The 20,768-nt window shown below is 38.3% G+C and overlaps 2 protein-coding genes across 9 annotated transcripts in view; one reads left to right on the top strand and one right to left on the bottom strand.

The window, feature by feature from the left end:
- The window catches only part of PRKCD (protein kinase C delta), a 129,383-nt gene extending 111,370 nt beyond the window's left edge, over positions 1-18,013 (top strand). For 3 of the 4 annotated variants that reach the window (XM_073352382.1, XM_073352380.1, XM_073352381.1), the window contains exons 10-18: positions 507-603; positions 2,494-2,621; positions 3,582-3,755; positions 4,399-4,490; positions 7,414-7,476; positions 11,127-11,265; positions 13,497-13,685; positions 14,308-14,436; positions 16,108-18,013. In XM_073352382.1, the coding sequence (XP_073208483.1) occupies positions 507-603; positions 2,494-2,621; positions 3,582-3,755; positions 4,399-4,490; positions 7,414-7,476; positions 11,127-11,265; positions 13,497-13,685; positions 14,308-14,436; positions 16,108-16,266 (1,170 nt within the window). In that variant the 3' untranslated portion in view covers positions 16,267-18,013. The remainder of the gene's footprint in view (positions 1-506; positions 604-2,493; positions 2,622-3,581; positions 3,756-4,398; positions 4,491-7,413; positions 7,477-11,126; positions 11,266-13,496; positions 13,686-14,307; positions 14,437-16,107) is intronic. The other variant, XM_073352383.1, reaches the window with a different exon arrangement.
- PFKFB4 (6-phosphofructo-2-kinase/fructose-2,6-biphosphatase 4) overlaps positions 7,279-20,768 on the bottom strand; it is a 104,622-nt gene continuing 91,132 nt past the window's right edge. For 2 of the 5 annotated variants that reach the window (XR_012159871.1, XR_012159875.1), the window contains 3 exons: positions 19,209-20,767; positions 11,666-17,561; positions 7,279-8,080 (listed from right to left, as the gene is read on the bottom strand). The gene's annotated coding sequence lies outside the window, so the exon portion shown is untranslated. The remainder of the gene's footprint in view (positions 8,081-11,665; positions 17,562-19,208; position 20,768) is intronic. The other 3 variants (XR_012159872.1, XR_012159873.1, XR_012159874.1) reach the window with 3 other exon arrangements.

Here is a 20,768-nt window from a genome sequence, read left to right as displayed (position 1 = left end):
CTAGGACATGATGACTCTTCCTGTATATTATTTAAACTTTAAAGTAATACACACTTTTGTGAAGACTCTTCCCCTACTACTATTCCTGCCCTGGTTTTTGTTTGTCGCTCCTTCCCTATCATTAAAGCTATGATATTTTGAACCCAGAATTCTCAATGGATAGCACTGGCAGAGGTTGTAGAATAGAGTGCTCAAACATTTTTAACACCATTTTTATTATTATTTTCTTACAACATATGACAGTGGACAGTGTGGATGCTATAAAAGGGATTATAGTAAATAAAGTGTGTGTATTATAATTCTTCAGCTTTCCATTACCAAAGGTTTCTAGACAAAGTAGTAAATACACATTTTGCGTGAGAGTGAGATTTGCTTATAATAAAGGCAAAGCAACAAATAAAACTCTCAGTTACCATTACTTGCAATTACATACCACTTACTTACATTACTTACCATTACTAATTACAGTGCAAGAATAACCTCAAATGCCTTCTGTTCCTGTACAGAAATCGACGAGAAAATCTGATTCTGGGTCACTAGAAAATGTTGGTATTTACCAGGATTTTGATAAGAAATCTAAAGCTTTGGGTGGAGATACAACAGGTAAGAAATGAAATTTACTGCATTTTCTCTTATGTATAGGTAATTACCAGACTGGCACATATATTGAAATGTTAATAGCTGTTGTTTGTTATTACCATACACTGAAAACAATGTTTTATTATTTTTCTAACAAAAAGGCAGTTTTAATATACAAAGATATTTACAGTCTCTGCACAACTCTTGTGAGTAATTTATGTTCAGAAAAGTAATATTTAGAGCTTTGCAAGCATCAGCTTGAACATGAAATATCAACAACACATCAATGCTGTTCTAATAATTTAGACATACAATTAATTTAATACATTAATTTAATTTAAATTATTAAAAATAAGTAATTAATTTATACTTAAAAGGTTGCTGACAAACTCCCCCAGAACACTGAAAATATTAAGTAAGATTTTATTCCTCTGACACTTTTTTCTTCAAAAACACAGAGAACATTGTGAAACGATATGAGCATTTATAAAGATCTGTGGATTGCTTTGCCCAAGAATAACCAGAGATGTACTGAGATAAATGAGAGCGGGCTCAAATTCTTGGAGATTTTGCTCTATTCTCATTCTAGCATAATTTCTCTGACAGAATTTGAGAAAGGAACATTAATTGGAAAGGTGCACATATAAATATTCAGCATATTGTAATTGAAATATATACAATACATATTCTTAAGATCTTGACTGACTCAGAGCATATAGAAATCTTTGTGAAATGACAAGCCTGCTGTTGATCTGAAAAACTGGAGTCAACTAAAATGTATTAGTTGGGACTAAATAGAAGTACTTTAAAAAAACAACAACCCACAAACACTAATTCCATGTTACAGTTCTGTTCAAAAATAGAGAATTGGATGTAGTTTTTGTAACACATTTAATATAATCTTACTGTCAGAGTTGTATCATTCCTCTCAATGTAATTATTATTCTACTAATATGATGATTAAAATATTTTTAGAGAGCGAGAACAGATAGGGTAATCAGGGGAGGAAATCCTCAGTAACACAGATCAGAATATTGGAGTTAAAATTCAAAATGACTTAATACCAATGTGGATGGTCCCAGGAAGTCTGATAGAACTACTAGGATCAGGTAAGAGGTAGGTAACTGAAGGTTCGGAGGTGGTATTTTTTTCTGCTGTTCTCTACTCCTTGTGTATTGAGCTGATTTTATTGAATTGCTCAGTAAATGATCCCTCTTAATGCATCTTTCCAATTTGCCACACTAATTTCTGGCAAGAAAGGCCTGAAGAAAGTATAGTATAGGCATATTGGAGCAAATTCTTTCTTGCAGTACCCCGACTTTGACATGCTGCCAGTGCAAAGCAGCTTTAAAACTGGCATAGCCCTCAATGGGAGAATCAACTCACCATATGAGGATCCTCTGGCGGCATAACAACTCCTGTGCTTATACCCCTAAATCTGAGTACATGGCTGGTAAAAAGGGGCGTAGCCAAGGTTTCCCTGCCTCGCGGCAGTCCGTAGCTGTTACAATGGGCCATTGCCACCCTACATAAATTAGAGAAGTTTAGTCCCCCAGTGCTGTAATCTGGTACACAACAGACCCAGGATCAGAGAAGATGGTTTAAAGCGGCCGTTAACAAATACCCTCCCCCTAAACAAGAATGCCTTGCATTCTTTGGGCAGAGTGGATGCTCAGGGCCTTTGAGCATAATATGGATTTAGTAAAATGTCAGGTTTTTAGTAAAATCCCAGACTTAGACCAAAACTTTTAATTCTATTTGAATGATTTAGCTTCTTTGTAAGGTCCTCATGTTTATGGTCACCAGTGTCAGCAGCAGATTTGATGAACTATTGGCAGTCAAAAGTCAGAAACTATAGGAATCTCTGTCATGAAAATTGCCTATGCTGAATTTAAAAATCATGGTTTGCATTAGCAGATAACAGCGAGTATGATAAGCTCTGGGAGGGAAGTACACCAAGACCAGCTTCACGAACCAGGAGAAAATTCACCATAGACAGCTTTATCTTTCACAAAGTACTAGGGAAAGGAAGCTTTGGAAAGGTGCGTAACAAATGGGAAGCACTTAAGTTGATTTGCCTTTTATTTTGAAGTGTTATGGGCTAATTTCACTTAAGCAAACAATCTTCATTTTGTGGGGAGAGAATTTTATTAACCCTTTGTTGTGAAACTGTTACTGCTAATGGAATGGATTGTGATCATCTGAGCCTCAGGCATAAAAAGTCCCAACCCTGTAAAATTGCAACCAACCAAAAGCAGTGTTGGAACTTAAAAAAGGATCTATGATGCACTACCTCCCAGCCCTTTGTTTCTTGATTTCTTCCCTTAATATCCAAAAAGATGCATACGCCTTTATGCTTCACGGTATGAAACAATGCCATGCACTCATATGCACAACATAGCTGTGGCTACAGAGCACCCCAGTGCAGTGGAACCACCATGGTTGAGTTGGACAGAAGCAGGGTTGCTGCAGAGCAGGAGTGACTCCATGTCCTCTGTCTATGGTGGAGCTGAGTTCTATGCTAGCCTTACATAGGCCCACAAGGAGGGGGGATTTTGGACATGGCCGTTTGCTGCATCTGTGAAATAACCCAACTAAGAAAAATCTCAAAGGGATGAACAGGGTTCATGTCCTTTCTTCTAGTCCATGAGCTCAAGTGATTGCAACAGAGGAGCTGCACAGATGTCCTACATTTTGCCACCTGTTTGGGCTGGTACACCACAATTTCTGTGATGCACCCCATCATCCTAGAATCCTAGAATATCAGGGTTGGAAGGGACTTCAGGAGGTCATCTAGTCCAACCCCCAATAAAATCATAAAATCCATTAGCTTTGCCTTTGGGCTGAGGGGTGGTGTGAATCTCCCTATTTTTTAATAACTTTTTTGTAGTGCTATGCAACCTTCTTTAAATGCCTGGTCCTAAAATCCTCCTCTGCTGATTAGCAGCATTAGCTAAATCAACTTTTCTTACATATGCCTTGAAGTCTTCCTGTGTTTGCAGGTTCTGCTTGCTGAACTGAAAGGGAAGAATGAATTCTTTGCTATTAAAGCTCTGAAAAAGGATGTGGTGCTAATCGATGATGACGTGGAATGTACCATGGTGGAAAAGCGGGTCCTAGCACTTGCATGGGAAAACCCATTTCTTACTCACCTCTACTGCACATTTCAGACTAAGGTATAGTACAGATTCAACTTTTGCCTTTATGGGAATACTGGTATCAGTAACAAAGCAAAATGGATTAGTGACCAATCTGTTTCTCTGCATGAGTGAAATATGTTTTAATTGACTGGAGGTATTGGCTCTGATTCTTCCCTGCCTTCCACTTTGGGTAGGAGTTTGTGCAAAGTGGGTATAAAATAATACTAAGTCAGACTGGCACAGAACAACATTTACAAAGTCTACAGCCAGAGAGAGGAGTTTTAATTTAAACACTTCAATTACTGGTTTCATCCTGGATTGCATGATCTAAGATGATGACTCACATAAGTTAAGGGAAGCACAAATGGAAGATTCATTAAAATGTACATTCATATCTGACCTGTAAGCACATGAACTCTGAAAATAAGACACATAGGATGTCACTGAGCTAATGAAATCTGTAGCAGTGGGACTCTTCATTTTTGTGGGGGTGTGAGCAGGAGGGAAAAGCTTGTGCATGCTGGGAAAGTCAGACCATTCCATAAAAGCCATTTGCCAACTTCCCCTCACCCTCATCACTTCTTAGTCCTTTTCTTGGTCAGAGGGAAGCAGCACCTCCATACTGGGTCACAATTGCATAAGCAAGTTAATTTTGTGTTCTCTCCTGCTTTGTGAATAGGATCATCTGTTTTTTGTTATGGAGTTCTTGAACGGAGGGGACCTGATGTTCCACATACAGGACAAGGGGCGCTTTGATCTCTTCAGAGCAACGTAAGTCCCAAATAAGTGAGCTACATTGCTACTTGCTTTTCTTGGAGTTTTTAAAATAAGATTTAAACAAAAAAATGCATCTTGGACAAGCTGTGCTGAGAACAGTTCACGGTTTTTGTTTTTTAGTTTTGTTTTTGTTAGTTTTTTGTTTTGTTAGTTTTTACTGCTTATAGTTCTAAAGGACCTAGCGATTTCAGCCAATCTGTTTAATTGGGTGAATAGTCAAGACATATTTGGAAGAGTTTGTTCCATATACTGAATGACCTTCTGTAATAATGGACTGGTGGTGCGTGGTGGCACAGGAAAATGTTCTTATCCTTCTTTTAATTTCCTTTGTAGAGTTGGATTTGATTACGTCAAATAGCCAAGGGAACTTAATAAGCCATTTCTAGACCAGAAAGAAGCTGCAGAATGTGAATTATGTTTCTTAGCAGTGCTTCAGATGCAATTTCCTATTAGAATAGTGTCTTGTGCTAGACTCTGGGCCTACATCCTTATATATTGAACTCCTGTGTGTGAGAAAAATAAGTTTCCCCCGCCCCCTTCAATTTTCTATTTGATTGGCATAGTAAAAACGAGTAATCATTGATGAATTAGGGTGCCTTGTGTTGCAAACTTGATATGGTACATGGAGACACTCTTCTTACTTGGCAGATTAGAATCCAAACATTTTCTGCCTTCCCTTCAAGCATTTCCATTGGGAAAATCAAAATGAAATCTTTCAGAATTCATACATTCTGTTTTATTAAACTGACCTGTAATGGTTCATTTTTAGATTCAGTTCAATAAAAAAAAATTCTGAAATTTCTGTTCTGAAATATTTTTTTTTATAAATTTCAACTTCTTGTCCTGATTTGGAGTGAAAAGAGATGTCAGAATTTCCCACAGCTCTACCTCATACTCCAAGCCAAATTTAAAGTGCAAACTTCATTTATTATCTTAAGGCCCAAAAATTAGCAGAATAAAAACACCAAGCTAACTGGCTGGTGCATCAGAGTATGGTATCCACTTATTCTTTGTTTAAACTTCAAAAAAATGTAATTTCTCTTCTGAGTGTTTAGCAAAAGGAGACTGATTAGATACAAATGCTTCCTGTGCTCTTAGCTGACACTAGCAATGAAAAAAAAATCACAGAAGAACTCATTCATATTTTAGTAGTAATGATTATGGATCATTTGTGGGCACATTGAGCTACTAATCATATGAAACTTTAGGCAGCAGGATTGGTAGGTATTAGACACCTTCTGCAAAACAGGTTTTAAAAAGGCACTTGTCCTTTTATTGTCTTCATTAAATTTAGGGTGTGCAAAAATTTTAACAGGGAAGGTAAATGTTTAATCTGTGTGTGACACTGTAAAAAATTAAAAAAGCCTAGCGCTGGACTTGATTATATGCAGTTTGGGATTACATGTAAATTATTATGTGCTGTATTAACAAATATCAAGTTTCATTTCATCACAGAGTTTTGGCATAAAAGGCTGTGGGGCAAAGTCTAAGATGGATTTACAACAGAAGGACCCCACCTTGAAGCATTCGCTCTCATGCCTAGCTATCCAGTCATGTTACTTGTATTGCTTTCCATAAGAGAGCTTCTCAAATTACTTTTACTTGAACAGTAGGTTAGTGTGCAGGATATGGAGAGTATCTCTTTCCACAGTGTGTTTTTCAGAAGCTCTGGGTTGGTTGCCAGATGCATCTTGTTTCAGGAATGAAAACAAGTTGGCAGCTGGGTTTTAAAATTATTCAGTATAGCTCTTCACAAAAGGGAGGGGGCATGGGAAGCTTGAAGGGATCCTTTTATTCTCTTCCTCCCCCCTTCAAAAACTCCATGTTAAACTGGCACATCGTACTTTTAGGACTGCCAGCGGAGGCCACGTGGACAACAGAGACAGAGCTCCCTCCTGTCCAGATTCTGAGTGTACTGCTAGGATCGGAGTTTGATCCAACTCCAGTTTCCCCAAACAGTAGTGAGCCCTCCCAACAAACTTTACAGGAGGCCACTTTCATTAAGAGAACACCCTAGGGTATCCCCAAACTGTCTACAGTTCTGTTTTGTCTGTCTTACAAGACCAACCTCTGTTAAACCACAGCCTCTTGTGTAATGTCTTAAGGCTGGTTTTCTCCGCAATTTAAACTCAGGTTCATCAGACATGGTCTTTCCATTCAAAATCTAAGTAAAATTCAACAAAAATCCCAGGCACAGATATTTTGGTGAATGCTGAAGGAAGGTGTTTGGCTTTGTTCAGCTCTACCTTTATTTCACTGACTTCTTTTATAGTCAGGTTTACTATTGAAGGATGGGGTGTAATGTTCTCTCGCATGAAGAACCCCATCCGTTTTAAGGTGATCCCATGAGATTCCTGGACTCTGACTTTTTATTCTTTACTGTTGCCTCTTGAAGCTCAGCTATGCACCTCTCCAAGTGTGTAAAGGAAGATTAAAGGTTAGATCAGAAACAGTGTTCCATGGTGGAAGCAAAGCATCAAGAAAAGGAAGTTGCTATCTTCCATAATGTTTGGAGTTGTGTGTATAGAACTGAACAGTAGTGTTATAATAAAAACCTTGTAGCTTTCAGGAGAGATACCAAAGTGATATTGTAAACTGTCAGTCCCCATTCCTTGGAAACATATGGCAGATATGAGAGAGTAATTTTAACTGCAGTTTTATTGCATACAGTAATTCACAAGTAACAGTATTCAATACTGCATTACGTCCATATTGCAAGCTATACAGGGTAATGATGCAAAAACTAAATATATGGGATTTTCCCCTCCCTCCCCCCCCCCCGCCCATAATGGTTATGTAAACTTACAATACTATTCATCTTTCATAAAAAAACTGGTTTTCTTAGTTGTGTTCACAATGTAGTAAATGTCTTGTTTAACTAAGGAAGCCAGTTTGAAGTGTTGTTGCTCTATTTCAGGTTTTATGGAGCTGAAATAGTATGCGGTTTACAATTTCTTCATAGCAAAGGCATTATTTATAGGTGAGTAGTGAGCAGCTCTGATATGGGGCCCTTGACACTTGGTATATTTCTTGTGATGTATTAGTGGATTCTGTGATTAACCTACAACCAGGACATACACAAGGAACAGTTCTTTATTAATACCCTTGGAATAAAATCAAATGTTTAAGATGGAATTCAGCAAGTACTTGAGATGAATCTATAATTGTTTTCTCGTGTTTTCTCCTTGGCAACAAGAATAATGAAATAATTATTTACATTACACAGAAGTGTCTTTGTTTCACATTAGTTATTGCCAAGCACCATATTCAGACTGAGACAGTTTGACTTTATGTTGGTGGTAATGGAGATTTAGAGGTCCCTTGAGGCTGTGTTTATTTCTGTTGACTTCTTTGTGAAAAGCACTGCAGCTAAAGCTCTCTGCTGCTGCCGTCTCTAGGAAATAAGGAGAGAGACACTGCTTCCTGGGCTGTAACTTCAAGTCAGAAATGAGCTTGCAGATGTCCAAATTCTTCACACTGTGTTTAGACCTTGTGGGCTACATTCTGATCTCAAGTGCAGTTGGGTAAATATGGTGTAACTCCATTGCCTGGTACTGCTGAGATCAAACTGTCACCTCTTTCCCCTATTGAAACAGAAAAGTAAGAGGCAGCAAAGGTTAAGACTTAAGTTACTATGTAATACCCCGCTTCAGCATATATGTACACTTGCCTATATTTAGTCGTGTACCTAGGAGAAAAAAAGACTAGCTGTATGCTGTGATGCTGGTGCTAGTTCTGATAACACTAGCCTTTATGTGCTAAACTTAAAGGGTGAGGATGGGCCCCCTCTTTTTAAAGAGGCAGAGGGGAGAAAATGTTCCACTGTATGTTTCCTGTGGATATTTGGGATGCATCTCCTGTATAAATTCAGAAATTTGCTAGCAGGTGATGGAAGTGGGTGGTGGTTAAGGTAGCCCACAACAGTGCATCTTCACAGAAGGGCTGTAATGTGCAGGTGGCATGGGAAAAGGCAATGGAAGGAGACCCCAAGACACTTGACAATCAAATGAAAAACCCTTGTTTAACTGCCTAAGGATTTATCTATATGAGGACATCTACCAGAAAACAAATGGTGGAAACACACTCTTATTCTAGAAAACGTGCCCCCACCCAAAATGAAGTTCTGTTGGTAAATTTTCCCCTGTAGACAAGCCCTAAAAATCAATACAAACTTAAAATATTTGTGATGCTGGAATGAACACATTCCAGGTGAATTTTCAAACGTTATTTGATTTTAATGGAGTAAACTAACAATCATTTAAATGAGAATGATGTTTCTGTCTATGTATCAACAGCCATAATCCAATGGGACAGGTAGGGGGTCATGTCCAATCTTGGAGAGAGGGATTAATGGTGCAGCCTGTCACACCATGTGCTTCTGGAGTGGTCAGGGACAGTTCTAACATTTGTTTCATGATCTTGAGTAGTACATCACCCTCTCTTGACAATCTTAGCAGCTGCTTTGGGGAACCCACCAAGGGAGAAAAAGAATTCCCAGTCATCTTGTGAAATATCTGCTCTAATCATGTCCGTATAGGTCAGTAACAGGGTTGTTGGCAGCTGTTCAGTGTGCCTTCCTTGGTATGTGTTGCTGCACAAAAAAATGCGTAACACTTCAAAGAAAATGTAAATGCTTTTCCTGAAGACCTGGAGATACTGCATCAATAATGTTCACACCATTAAGAGTTAAATGATTTAAAAAGACTTCAGAAAAACAGCATGAACACAGTGGTCACAGTGAAGTGTAGTGCAACCCCCTGCTGCTGTACAGTCATCTCTGACTAGACGCCAAGTATAAGCTGGTTGGACTTTGGATGAAATCTCATTCTGGTCATACCAAACTTCCAAAAACAAAATTTAGTACAAATGAATCTGAGTGAGTTTCTGGGCATACAGATTATTGCCCTAAGAGACTTCAAAGCAAGTATCTAGAATTATAGAACAGAATTAGCAATAATGCTATGGTCTATAATCTTCACAACTGAACAAAACTAGGCTGACATTTCAGCCACAACTAAATCATGAAGTGTTCAGATATTTGAGGCTATGTCAGGGCCATTGCTATTTCTATTGGCAGCATACAAGTGGTGACAAGGTAGTTGGAACTATTTTTTAACCCTGAAGGAAATAACTGAAGGCAAGAATTTAACTTTCATAGGGAGCTGTGTTCCCAGCTCACCTAACCACTTTTGAAAATCCCAGCCACAAATAAGAATCCGTGCATTTGCTACAAAACAGAGATGCAGAGTCCAAACTGAGCTGCTGTAAAGCAGAACACAAGTCTGTTCTGTGGTTCATTAGCGTCCCAAGGATTTCCACAAAGGATACTAATACATGAAGTCTGAAAAACTGAACAAGGCTAATCACGAAGATAAATGCCATCTTTGCAACATGGGTAGGGAAGAGCTGGGATGTTTCAGTTAATCATTGTGCAGGCATCTGTTCAATGGCAATAGCTTCTCATGTGGAGTAGTTTCAGAACAGTTGTTGGAAGGTACACCTTGCTGTTCCAAAATCCTCAGACACTTTGCCTATGATTTGTTCCCTTCATGCTATGGCAGGGACCCTTACAAAATATTTGTGAGCCATTTGTAAAAGGTAGCTGTTTTCAGGTCTTTTAGTTCTTGCAAATTGGGGGTTAGTAAGTCTCTGGAATTAATAAGTTTCAGAGTAGCAGCCGTGTTAGTCTGTATTTGCTAAAAGAAAAGGAGGACTTGAGGCACCTTAGAGACTAACCAATTTATTTGAGCATAAGCTTTCGTGAGCTACAGCTCACTTCATCGGATGCAACTGTAGCTGTAGCTCACGAAAGCTTATGCTCAAATAAAATTTGTTAGTCTCTGGAATAAATAAGTAATTCTGTACCAAACATTTAACTTCTTCCCTTCAACCACCAATGCAAACAGGGACCAGGAGAGATTGTCCTGAACATAAGTCTATTTCCTTCACAATGGATTTTGGCAAAAGGCAAACTTGGTAAGGATAGAAAAATAGATTATAGTAATTTACCATGTGTTTACAGGGAAAGGGAAGAACTCATAGTTATAATAGATGCAAGTAATGGTAGGAGTGCTGCACCTAGCCGTGGCTCCTGTGGTTATGTTTGCAGAAACTTCAGTTTTACCTCGCTCGCTTCTTAGGTATTGTCTTAATATGGGAATAGTTAAAACATGGAGGGGGAGGTGAGGGGACACAACAAAATTGTCTTTTGGATTCACATTTACAGTCAGGTGAAATTTTTTCTGCAAAGACTGCAGATACAGCAACACTGAAATATTTCAGAGATTTGCATAGATCTTGGTGAATTATTACAGTAAAAATCAAGACATTTATTTAAGTTTCCTGAAACGTAAATGAAAACTTTTCTCTGATTTGCTGAAAGTTTTGGAAATAAATTTTTGGTTCCATCCAAATAAAAAAAATCTGTTATTTGCCCAGATCTACTAACAATATAAATAACTTGCACTGAGAAATATGGGGAAAACATACTTATTTTAGTAATTTTGAAAGTATGTTCACCCGGTGAGAGGCAATTTAACTTTTCCTGGCAGTAATGTATGTCACTTGTTTTCAACAAAGCAGCATACTGAAATTTTGTTGTTGTTTTTTTTTTTTAACCTTTCCCTCTAGAGACCTCAAACTGGACAATGTGATGCTTGATAAAGAAGGCCACATCAAAATAGCTGACTTTGGGATGTGCAAAGAGAACATGGTTGGAGAGAACAGAGCAAGTACTTTCTGTGGTACCCCAGACTACATAGCACCTGAGGTAAGCACAGAACCAGTCAAGTGCTTAGAAGAGCAAAGTTCTGATATTGACAATGGTAATGCGGAATTTGTTTAGCAAGCCTCCTTTGGCACTCACCAACATGTAATTATATTTCCTTTCACAGAATAATGGGAATGTCTTATTTTAAAAATATTTATTCCTAAATGCTAGTAATCCAATTAGAAAGAGATTAATCCAAATGCTGTCCTAAAAATACTGCAGAACTCTGAAGCGTGCACTGGGGTTTTGAAATATCAATTCATTTTTTATATTAAATCTATCCAGCTAGTGAAGTTTTAAGCAGCCGTTATCCATTCTACCTTATTGCCCAATGAACACTGGTATAATTCCACCATGAATACTGTAGTTCTTCATGATTGTGAGGCACCTTGCCACTTACCTGCCCTTAGTGTGAGGAAGTCTTGTCTCTGTCTGCTGTGGATCAGCTCCCGAAAATCATTACCCTCTGGCAACACAAGCACTGCCTTCTAGGCCTCCCACTCTGTACAGGTAGCGACAGGCCCATGCCATCCACTGGGCTGTCAAAGTGTCCCTCAGGAATGCTCAGCCTCTGTTCCCCTGCACACTCACAGAACTTACATCTGCTCTTCCCAAAGGAATAGTACACACCAAGTTGTAAGATTCAACTCACAATCAACACTTTTCATGAGTGCTGTGGGTGAAGCAAACAACCATAGGTTTACTATCAAACAAAGGAGGTTCACATGATAGAAAATGAGAATACTAGAAAAATGGTTACATATAAAACAAAATCAATGCACTTTCTAGAGACTAAAACTTAATTACAAGGCATTCCCCTATTTCCTACAAGATCGTTTACCTCAAATCCTTTCCCCAGCATTTTCAAGCAGAGTGACTGAGACCCTGTCTCATAAGGACAAGCTTGCTAGCAGCTTGGCCACACAGATAGAAAGAATGAGGATGTACCTGTGTCCCATAGTTATACCACCAAAAGTTCATTGTCCTTTTTATAAAGTGCTAGTTCACGTCTTCCTGTATATTTCCTCTCTGAATATTTCACAATCCTTCCTCAGCACTGAGCTCAGAGTAAATGGAGGTCCATTATGAACCATATGATTCATAATTTACAGTGTAAGCAGACATTTTGTGCCTGAAAGAAAACCTGCTTTTTACCTGTGACCAGTTGCTAGTCACAGACCTTAAGAACATAAGTTTCAGTGTGTGTGTCTGAGCTCTTTGAGTCCATCACATTCTTCTGGTGATCCCTGCCAGTTGGAATCCAGAGGTTCTTGTGTTACACATACAGCGCTACCTGCATAATAATGCCCTTCAACTAAAATGTTAACTTGGTCAAAATTCAGAGCTGGTCTTTGCTGGCTCCTTCTCCCACATCATGAAATTCAAAATCAAACCAACTTGTAGGTTAAAAAAAACATTTTCATTTTGATTTTTGGCGCGGGGGGGCTTTGAAATTCAATGGGACTTGTGCTCTTAAAATCTCACCTGTACTATAGTCCAGAATGAGATCATTGAAATCCTACTTACAGCTATGAGAGTTCCGTCACAGCAAACATCCATTTGTTAGTAAATTATTTTCTTTTATCACAATCAGTCTTGTTTCCTCCAGTCATATAGTTCCTCATCGTGCACAGGAGTGGCAGTGACTTACACGAGTGCAAGTGGGAAGAGAATTAAGTCCACTCTCTTCTAATGATTGAAAAACTAAGTTGTCAGGTGCCCAACAATATTTCTGCCTAGGAAGTCCATGTTACAAGTGGACAATACATTTACAAAACTGGACAAAAGTTTAGCTACTCAATTTCCATATCCAGCTAGCTACAATCTAAATTGTAGCCACTTAAGTAGGACATAAAGCTCCTTTTTCGGAGGTCATAATCATGTCAAAAACTGAATTAATTTTCTCTTCTGTGGCTTCTTGATTTGTGAAGATTTTGCTGTTTCAAAATGCCTCTCATTCTTTTTGCTGTAGTTGACATGCAGGTCTACATTGTGTATGAAAAGAAGCTATAAATCCCTAATCAGATAAATGGATTACTGGTAGAAAACTAAGTACTTATGACTTAGTATCCAAGCTGATTTAACCTTTTAAGATGCAGACTGTGATTTTTGGACATGATCAAAAAATTATTTTTAAGTCTTTGCGGGCCTAGTTAAGTGAGCCTCTGGAGGTAGCATTTCCTTATTAAAATTTGTGTTTCTCTCCCCTGCACGTCTTGTCATGGCAACAGATTCTTCAAGGCTTGAAGTACACATTTTCTGTGGATTGGTGGTCATTTGGAGTCTTGCTGTATGAGATGCTTATTGGACAATCTCCTTTCCATGGCGATGATGAGGATGAGTTGTTCGAGTCAATCCGAGTGGACACGCCTCACTACCCACGGTGGATTACCAAGGAATCGAAGGGCCTACTAGAGAAGGTAGGTGTTGGCTGTGACACAGTTGGTAGATCCTTTACTGTTACATTTGTATTAAGGGAAGGGAAGCTGGCACTAACTTCACCAAATTGCACTTTCAGTAAAATATCTCCTCATTAATAAAAGTATTTCACTTCTGTGAAAGGTTTAAAATGGACTAGCCTTAGCCCTAAATCTGCTTTGGTTTCAGTTTAAGCCTGTATCTGTGCTATGTTAGAGGGGACAGGGAAACCCTTGAGGTATGTCTGATCTGCAGTCGTGGAGCATGCACTTCGGCCCAGGCTACCCCAGGAACAGTTAAACAGGGACTTAGATGGGTTTATACCGCCTATGTGGAAGCCCATGCTGCCACAGCTTCATTGCTTGAGTACCGGAGCTAGCTTGACTCAAGTTAGATAAGGTATGTCTACGTGAACTGCAATCACTCTGTGTGATTGCTGCACAGACATGCTTCGTTTTCACTGTCCGTGGACTACCTGTTCCTGTCAACGGTACATACAATTCACTTCCACTGTCTTTGTTAGTGCCCATGTACCCCCAGTACCAGCTAAAGCCCTGTGTTCCCTTTCCCACTGAGGAGGTGTAAGGATACAGAACTCAATCTTATACACACTTTATTTCAAAGCTCTTTGAAAGGGATCCAACAAAGAGACTAGGAATTACTGGGAACATCAAGGAGCATTCTTTCTTCAAAACAATCAACTGGACAGCACTAGAGAAGAGGGAGATAGAGCCTCCTTTCAAACCAAAAGTGGTATGTATCGTTCCAACATTTACTGTACTCTACATGGTGGTTTTGCACTGTTGTCACAGAGCTGGTTACCCCGATGATTCATATTGACTGTAAGAGCCAGAGCTGCTGCTGTCATTCTGAGTTTCCCAATTCTCATTCCTGAAACTAGAGACAGGTGGTGACATAAACAAAAACTGTTAGATAGTATGGCTATGAGGATGCCACTAGTAAAGATGCTTGTTGAAGAAACACGAAACCTTCAAGCTTTTTTTTTTTTTAATAACAGATGGAAAGGAATGTGAACAGTTCATTAGTTAAAGCTGAATGGGGGAAATGAACTACAGGTGGATATAAGGATTTTTCAGTGAAATAAATAGTTGGACCAGCTGTAGATTTTTCCATTGCAGAGCATCCTGTACTTACATGTTATCAAACATAGTGTGGGATTGCTCACATAATAAAAGATTATTAATTAATAATCTCATACTACCATTTGAGATGACACTTTAAGATAAGTATAAATAGTATTTTCTATTATAAAGAATCAATCATTACCACTGCCACTCATACCAAAACATCTGAACAATGACTGCATTTCTCAATAAATGTTTAATCCTTCCTGATATACATGGATTAGGAATCTTCCATAGGCATACGTAAAGCACTTCATTTAGCACCATGTGGAACAGTAACCAAAACATGAGGCAATAGTCTATCTAATAGCAGTCTAGGAAATGCAAGTGTTCCACACCAGCTCAAATCAGTTTCCTTTTAATATCCAGGGGGAAGAAAGGATTTCTATTCTCCATCATAGGCACAGTTTAACTGTTAAGTTCTTTGGTGTCCATTTTATTGATTATGTTCCAGTAGTAATACCAAAGCTATCTACACACAAGTGTGTTGTAGCCCATATTAAGTTGGCTGGTACTCATGCTCAGCTGTAGCTTTTTCTTTGTTTGGTATTTACATGGCTCTTTCCCTCTATGTACACACCAGAAGGAGCTATCTAAGCCTAATTATTTGCCTTTAATTACTACTTAAATATCTCCTCCCCTATAGAGAGCCTCTAAGCCATGATGGAGTTCTGGCAATACCACTTTTAAAAAAGCACATCTCAGAACATGTCTAAACCTCTTAGTGATAATCATGGAATCTTTTGATTGATGGAGAATGAACAACTCAACAGATGCGTGTTCTGGTTTTCTCCATCATCTGCTAGCACAGTGTAAGATCGTTAGTTAAAACGGTAACTGATAGGTCAACAAGTATGACTAAAATGAACTGCCTTTTGCTGTTGAAATGCTGGATGTGTTTATCTACCTCAAAGTGAGCTTCCCATAAAGTAAATGTAGAAAGATTGACACTTTGAGCTTTCAGGAACATCTACAGATGTCTAACCTTTTCAAGCTTCTACAAAGCATTACTTAACATCCTTCTCACTAGTTTGGCTTGAGTTTTCATCAGTAAAAGAGTGTGATTTAATACTCTTCCAATGATTAGAACTACTGGGGTGATTACCGAAGCATATTTTCAGAGTTATGTTCTGGGGGGATTCAAGATCTTACAATACTTCATTTACTATATGTAACGTTGTGCTCACAGTTACAGGTTTTTAAACTTTTTCTCTTTGCTTTTCTGCACAGCTTCGCTAAAGAAGCCACTAACTATTTCCACCCTCTTTGTTTAACACAGAAATCAGCAAGTGACTACAACAACTTTGACCGAGAGTTTCTGAGTGAGAAGGCACGGTTATCTTACAGTGACAAAAACTTGATCGAATCTATGGATCAGTCTGCATTTGCAGGATTCTCTTTTATTAACCCTAAATTTGAACAGATCCTGGATAAATAGTCTCTGAACATTTGGGGTTAAATATTGTAAACAGAGGCTTCCAAACGCTAAGTGACATGTCTCTATACCTTTCCTTGAAAATAATATACGGTAGCATGAAAAATGTCTTACTGTTGATTAACTGGCAGTGGTTTTTTGCATGGTCAGGTTTAAGAAATGAAGAATCGTGTGCATTAATTGGCAAAATGTAAATTTTGTTTTTGTGTATATATATATATATATATGCTGTATATTTTGCTCTGGAAACAAGACTTTAGAAAACAGATTGTCTTTTTTTAAATATGGTTGAGGCCCTTTTATTCATCTTCAGTAAAATTATTTGAAATTATATTAAACTTTTTGTGATTTTAGCAATTAGTCATTTTGGAGGAAAAAGTGTATCTATTGTAAAAGGTAAACTGAGATTATAGAAACATTCCTGATTTAAAAAGCAAAGATTTTTTTTAAGGATACTCTACCCAACACTAGTTTCTCTTCGTGTCAGATGTTGGCTCATTACGAACTAATACTCTTAAAATATTGGATGGTGTCTTACAATAGTTTAAGAACTCATGTAACTGTGGGACCTCCAGAGTATTCTGTGCCAAACAATTTCATAGCACGGTTAAGTAACAAATGTATTGTCTGTGGCTATTCTCTAACTTTAGCCTCAGTGTGTGTGTAGTTTTTGAAACATAAATTAGTTATATTCAGCAGTATTTAATCTCCTCCAACCAATATTACATCTCCTTTCTATCCTGCATCATTACAATAGTTACGAGATTAACTGCTACAACCTTCCACCTGCAGTGTAACTCAAAAGGATGGGTTACATTAGGAAAAAAGAAAGTAGTTCCCATTCATTATATGACATCTTTTTTCCATGTGCTAGGCTTCATTGGTTACTCTAAATATTTATCCTTGGCAAACATACACATCAGATGTTCTGGCCCAAGTATCTGGCAACAACCCACTTCCTAGAAGTAAATTTTTAGAGACTGAAGTACAAGTTTCCACTGCTATAAGTATAATATATTAAAGTGCATTTATTAATAGACATGAGCAATAAGATCACTGCCTCTTACAAAAAAAGCCCTGGTTCAGCTATTATATGGAATATTGGGTCCACTTACCTGGCCTTTCAGAGATGGAACATTTCCATTGAACTGCCAGCTGGTGATTTATATGGAATAGCAACCTATGTCCTTCAAATAGAACATCTGTGGCTCCATGTGTTTCAGCACAACTGATGTTAAAACAAAGCCATGCTTCCACTTAGGTTATAACCACGTGAACTTTTCACAGTTCAATAACATCTGTACATGATGGGGGGGAAAAGAATTCACCTGGGTTAAACCATTTACAAAACTAGTTCACACAGGTCTACTTCCAAGTAAACAGAAAGTTGAATCATAACCAACATTAATGATAGAGCAAGATATTTTATGTAGTAGAGCAAGTGGTGTATAACTGGGCCCGTAGCATGCTATGGACCTTAACTAGTGGATAGATCAAATACTGAAGTGCTGCTGTCTAAGTTTATTGCATAAAAGAGGGCCCTGATTTGCTAACTGGTAAGAAAATTCCACAGCTATGTAACTGCTATTAGCCTAGCAAATAGGTAACTGTTTTTATTCTTGCTGTGTAGCAAGCACTATCAGATTGTCACAGAAGACAGCATACGCGTATGTGTGAGACACAACCATTAAGTGTAGGTGCTTCAGCATATTTATTAGCCTAATGTCCATTAAGTTTAGAAAATCATCTTCTGCACAGAAGCAATATAAATGTTAATTTCATAATCAAAACTGCTCATTAGTTCAACAATCAAATGTACCTAAGTGCACATAAATGGCTACAAGCCCCTATGCTGAGACCAAAAGGGAATCATTTCCTCTTTTGCATTTCTTTATCCAAGATGCACCAAAAAAATTGAGGGGGGTCCTCTAAGGATTTAGAACTATTGTTATTGAACATGAGAATATCCTATTGAAAACCTTCCTGAGGTACTGTGATAAACTACAGAACTATGCTAAGAAAAGTCCTGTTAGTTTCAGAAGAACTTTCTAGTGAGTCCAGTGCTTAAACATGGAATATTTGCCAGAAGGTGAGTATGGTTCATTTAACTACAATAAAACCTTTCTGCACTAGATTTGCCAGAGATAGCAAGATTTAATTTTGCAAATCCGTGAGTAAGCAATCACAAAATATAGTTTTGTTAATTGTAATACTTCACAGTATTTTACAGAACATATAGTGAAAGGATAGCAAAACCTGGAGTATGTCTACACTTGGAGCTGGAAGTGTAAATTCCAGCTCAAGGCGACATACCCACACTAGTTCATACTAAAAAAAAAAAAAAGTGTAGCCACAGCAGGGGCTAGCTGCCCCAAGTACATATGTAGCAGCTCAAACACATATGTACTTGGTGCTGCTAGCCCCTCCTGCCGCTACTATGCTATTTTTGAGCCCACTAGCTTGGGTATGTCTCTTCAAGCTGGAATTTACAGTTTCAGCTCAAAGTGCAAATATACCTTCAGCCTCAGGCAGATGAAACCTCCGTAGCACTGTACTACTGAAACAGGAAGACTGCTCAGGCCTTTTAAGTGAGGCTCCACTGTGGACTCAATCATGTCATACATTCTTGGTTTTGTTTTTATAAAAGCAGTTCTACTTTATAAAGTTGGGACCTACAGCTGGAGCTTCAGTGTTCTCATAATAAATTCAGGTTAATATAGGCAGACCCAGATTGGCATTTTATTTCATATAGAAGGGTCTGCCTACACACTGGGGATTTGCACTAATATCAGCTGCATAAGTGCAAACCCTCAGTGTAGGAAGAACAAAAATAAATGTAAAGTGCTATTTGTGGTTTCAAGCAGAGGTGACAGAACCATGGCTGCTAACCAATGGCTGAAAAGGGGGCAAATCACCAGAACAGAGAAAGCTTAGGTATGTTTTACCTGGCTACACTCTTGTTCTTTATATTTGAGATTGGTGTGCCTATGGATGCTTCAGAATGGTAGAGATGCACGCTAACAAATACAGTTTCAAATCAGGCTCTCAACACAATGCAACATCCTTTGGGGATAGGCCTTCAAGAAGGGAAAATGTGTATCTGCTTTAACCAAGGAAAGAAGGTATTTTAAAATTTGTCCAAAGAAAACAGAATTCTAACTGGTTAGATTTACCCATGCTCCTCTTTCAAAATGACCCTGCTCTACAAAGCTCTCTTTTCTTGCACATCATTCTAGTTGGTAGGAGATGCTGAAATGACTTCCTGGGAGTGCCTGCCTCAGCCAGTTGGTGTCCACACATGCACATCAATGTAGCAGGAGGCTTAATGGACCAGTTCATGCAAGGGGAGCTAACATACCCTCCAACAAGTAACCAGACACTCATTGCAATCTTTATCTGCATCAGCACAATAAATAGTTCAGGTTTAAGTCATTATAGATATTTAATGTATTGCTCCTTAAGTGACAGTCATTTCCATTTATCAGTGGGGAATTAGACTAAGGTGTTGGATCACTATCAGCATCAGCCAATAATTAAATACAGATATTTACAATCTTTATTACATACCTTCTTTCCTGTAATCACTGTGCATGTGGGCCCCCTTATGGAAGATAGTAGATTGCAGTTATTTTCTATCTGGTTCCCAAACTGGTCTGGAGAGATGACTGGTGTTCTTAGTTCCAGCTGCTGCTAAATGTGTCCATACAATTCACTGCAAAGAGGAGTCTCAAGGCCTTTTTAAAAAAGGCACTTGGAAATGAGTTACCTCTAATAAAGAATGTTACTACATTTGAGGAGAAGGGTATAGCAATTGCTGTGGTAGATAATATGCCACCAAGAGGGACTAAAGCTAGTAGCGATCAGTACTTTCCAAAGAGGAGGTGTGAATGGGAGAGGTGGTCACAACACAGTAAGCTGTGCTTCTCAATATGAACAAGTTTGAGAACCCCCAGTCTAGACAAATGACCACTGTTAAGTTTTGCCTTCTCATATACTGCAACAGAAATAGAAAAAACATCTCAATGCAATTTATACATGCATAATGGACTATTTAAATCCAAATGCTACAGCAGAGTAACATTTTACTTACTAATTTGTAGCTACTGGTACTGAAGACTATCTTTTTTAAAAAGAAACCAAAGTTGTCCTGTTTTAGAATGTCACAAATCCTAAACATTTAGAATGACAACACGTAACAGTTAATTTTCATTGAAATTCACAAAGCCTCAATTTACAATCATAATTTCACATGACTTTTGACTTGCTCTTCTATTTTAAATCTGAACTATTGCTATTGCAGAAGATTTTTGCCAATCTGAGCAGTTCTCAGCTTGTCTCACATATTGTAGGTAGTATAATCAGTACCTCTCACCTCTTTTTGCAGCAGATGATGATGATGAAATGAACTTAACCTTTACTCTCACACCTCTCTCCACCTGAGATACTTTTCACAAAATGTATTTCACAGCCTTCCACAGTGGACAAATTCATAAAGTGTGTTGACC

This window comes from Lepidochelys kempii, chromosome 7 (genome assembly GCF_965140265.1).
Source record: "Lepidochelys kempii isolate rLepKem1 chromosome 7, rLepKem1.hap2, whole genome shotgun sequence".
NCBI classification, from domain to species: domain Eukaryota; kingdom Metazoa; phylum Chordata; order Testudines; family Cheloniidae; genus Lepidochelys; species Lepidochelys kempii.
Note: the sequence above shows the minus strand (reverse complement) of the source record. Positions and strands in the feature narration are given on the sequence as shown.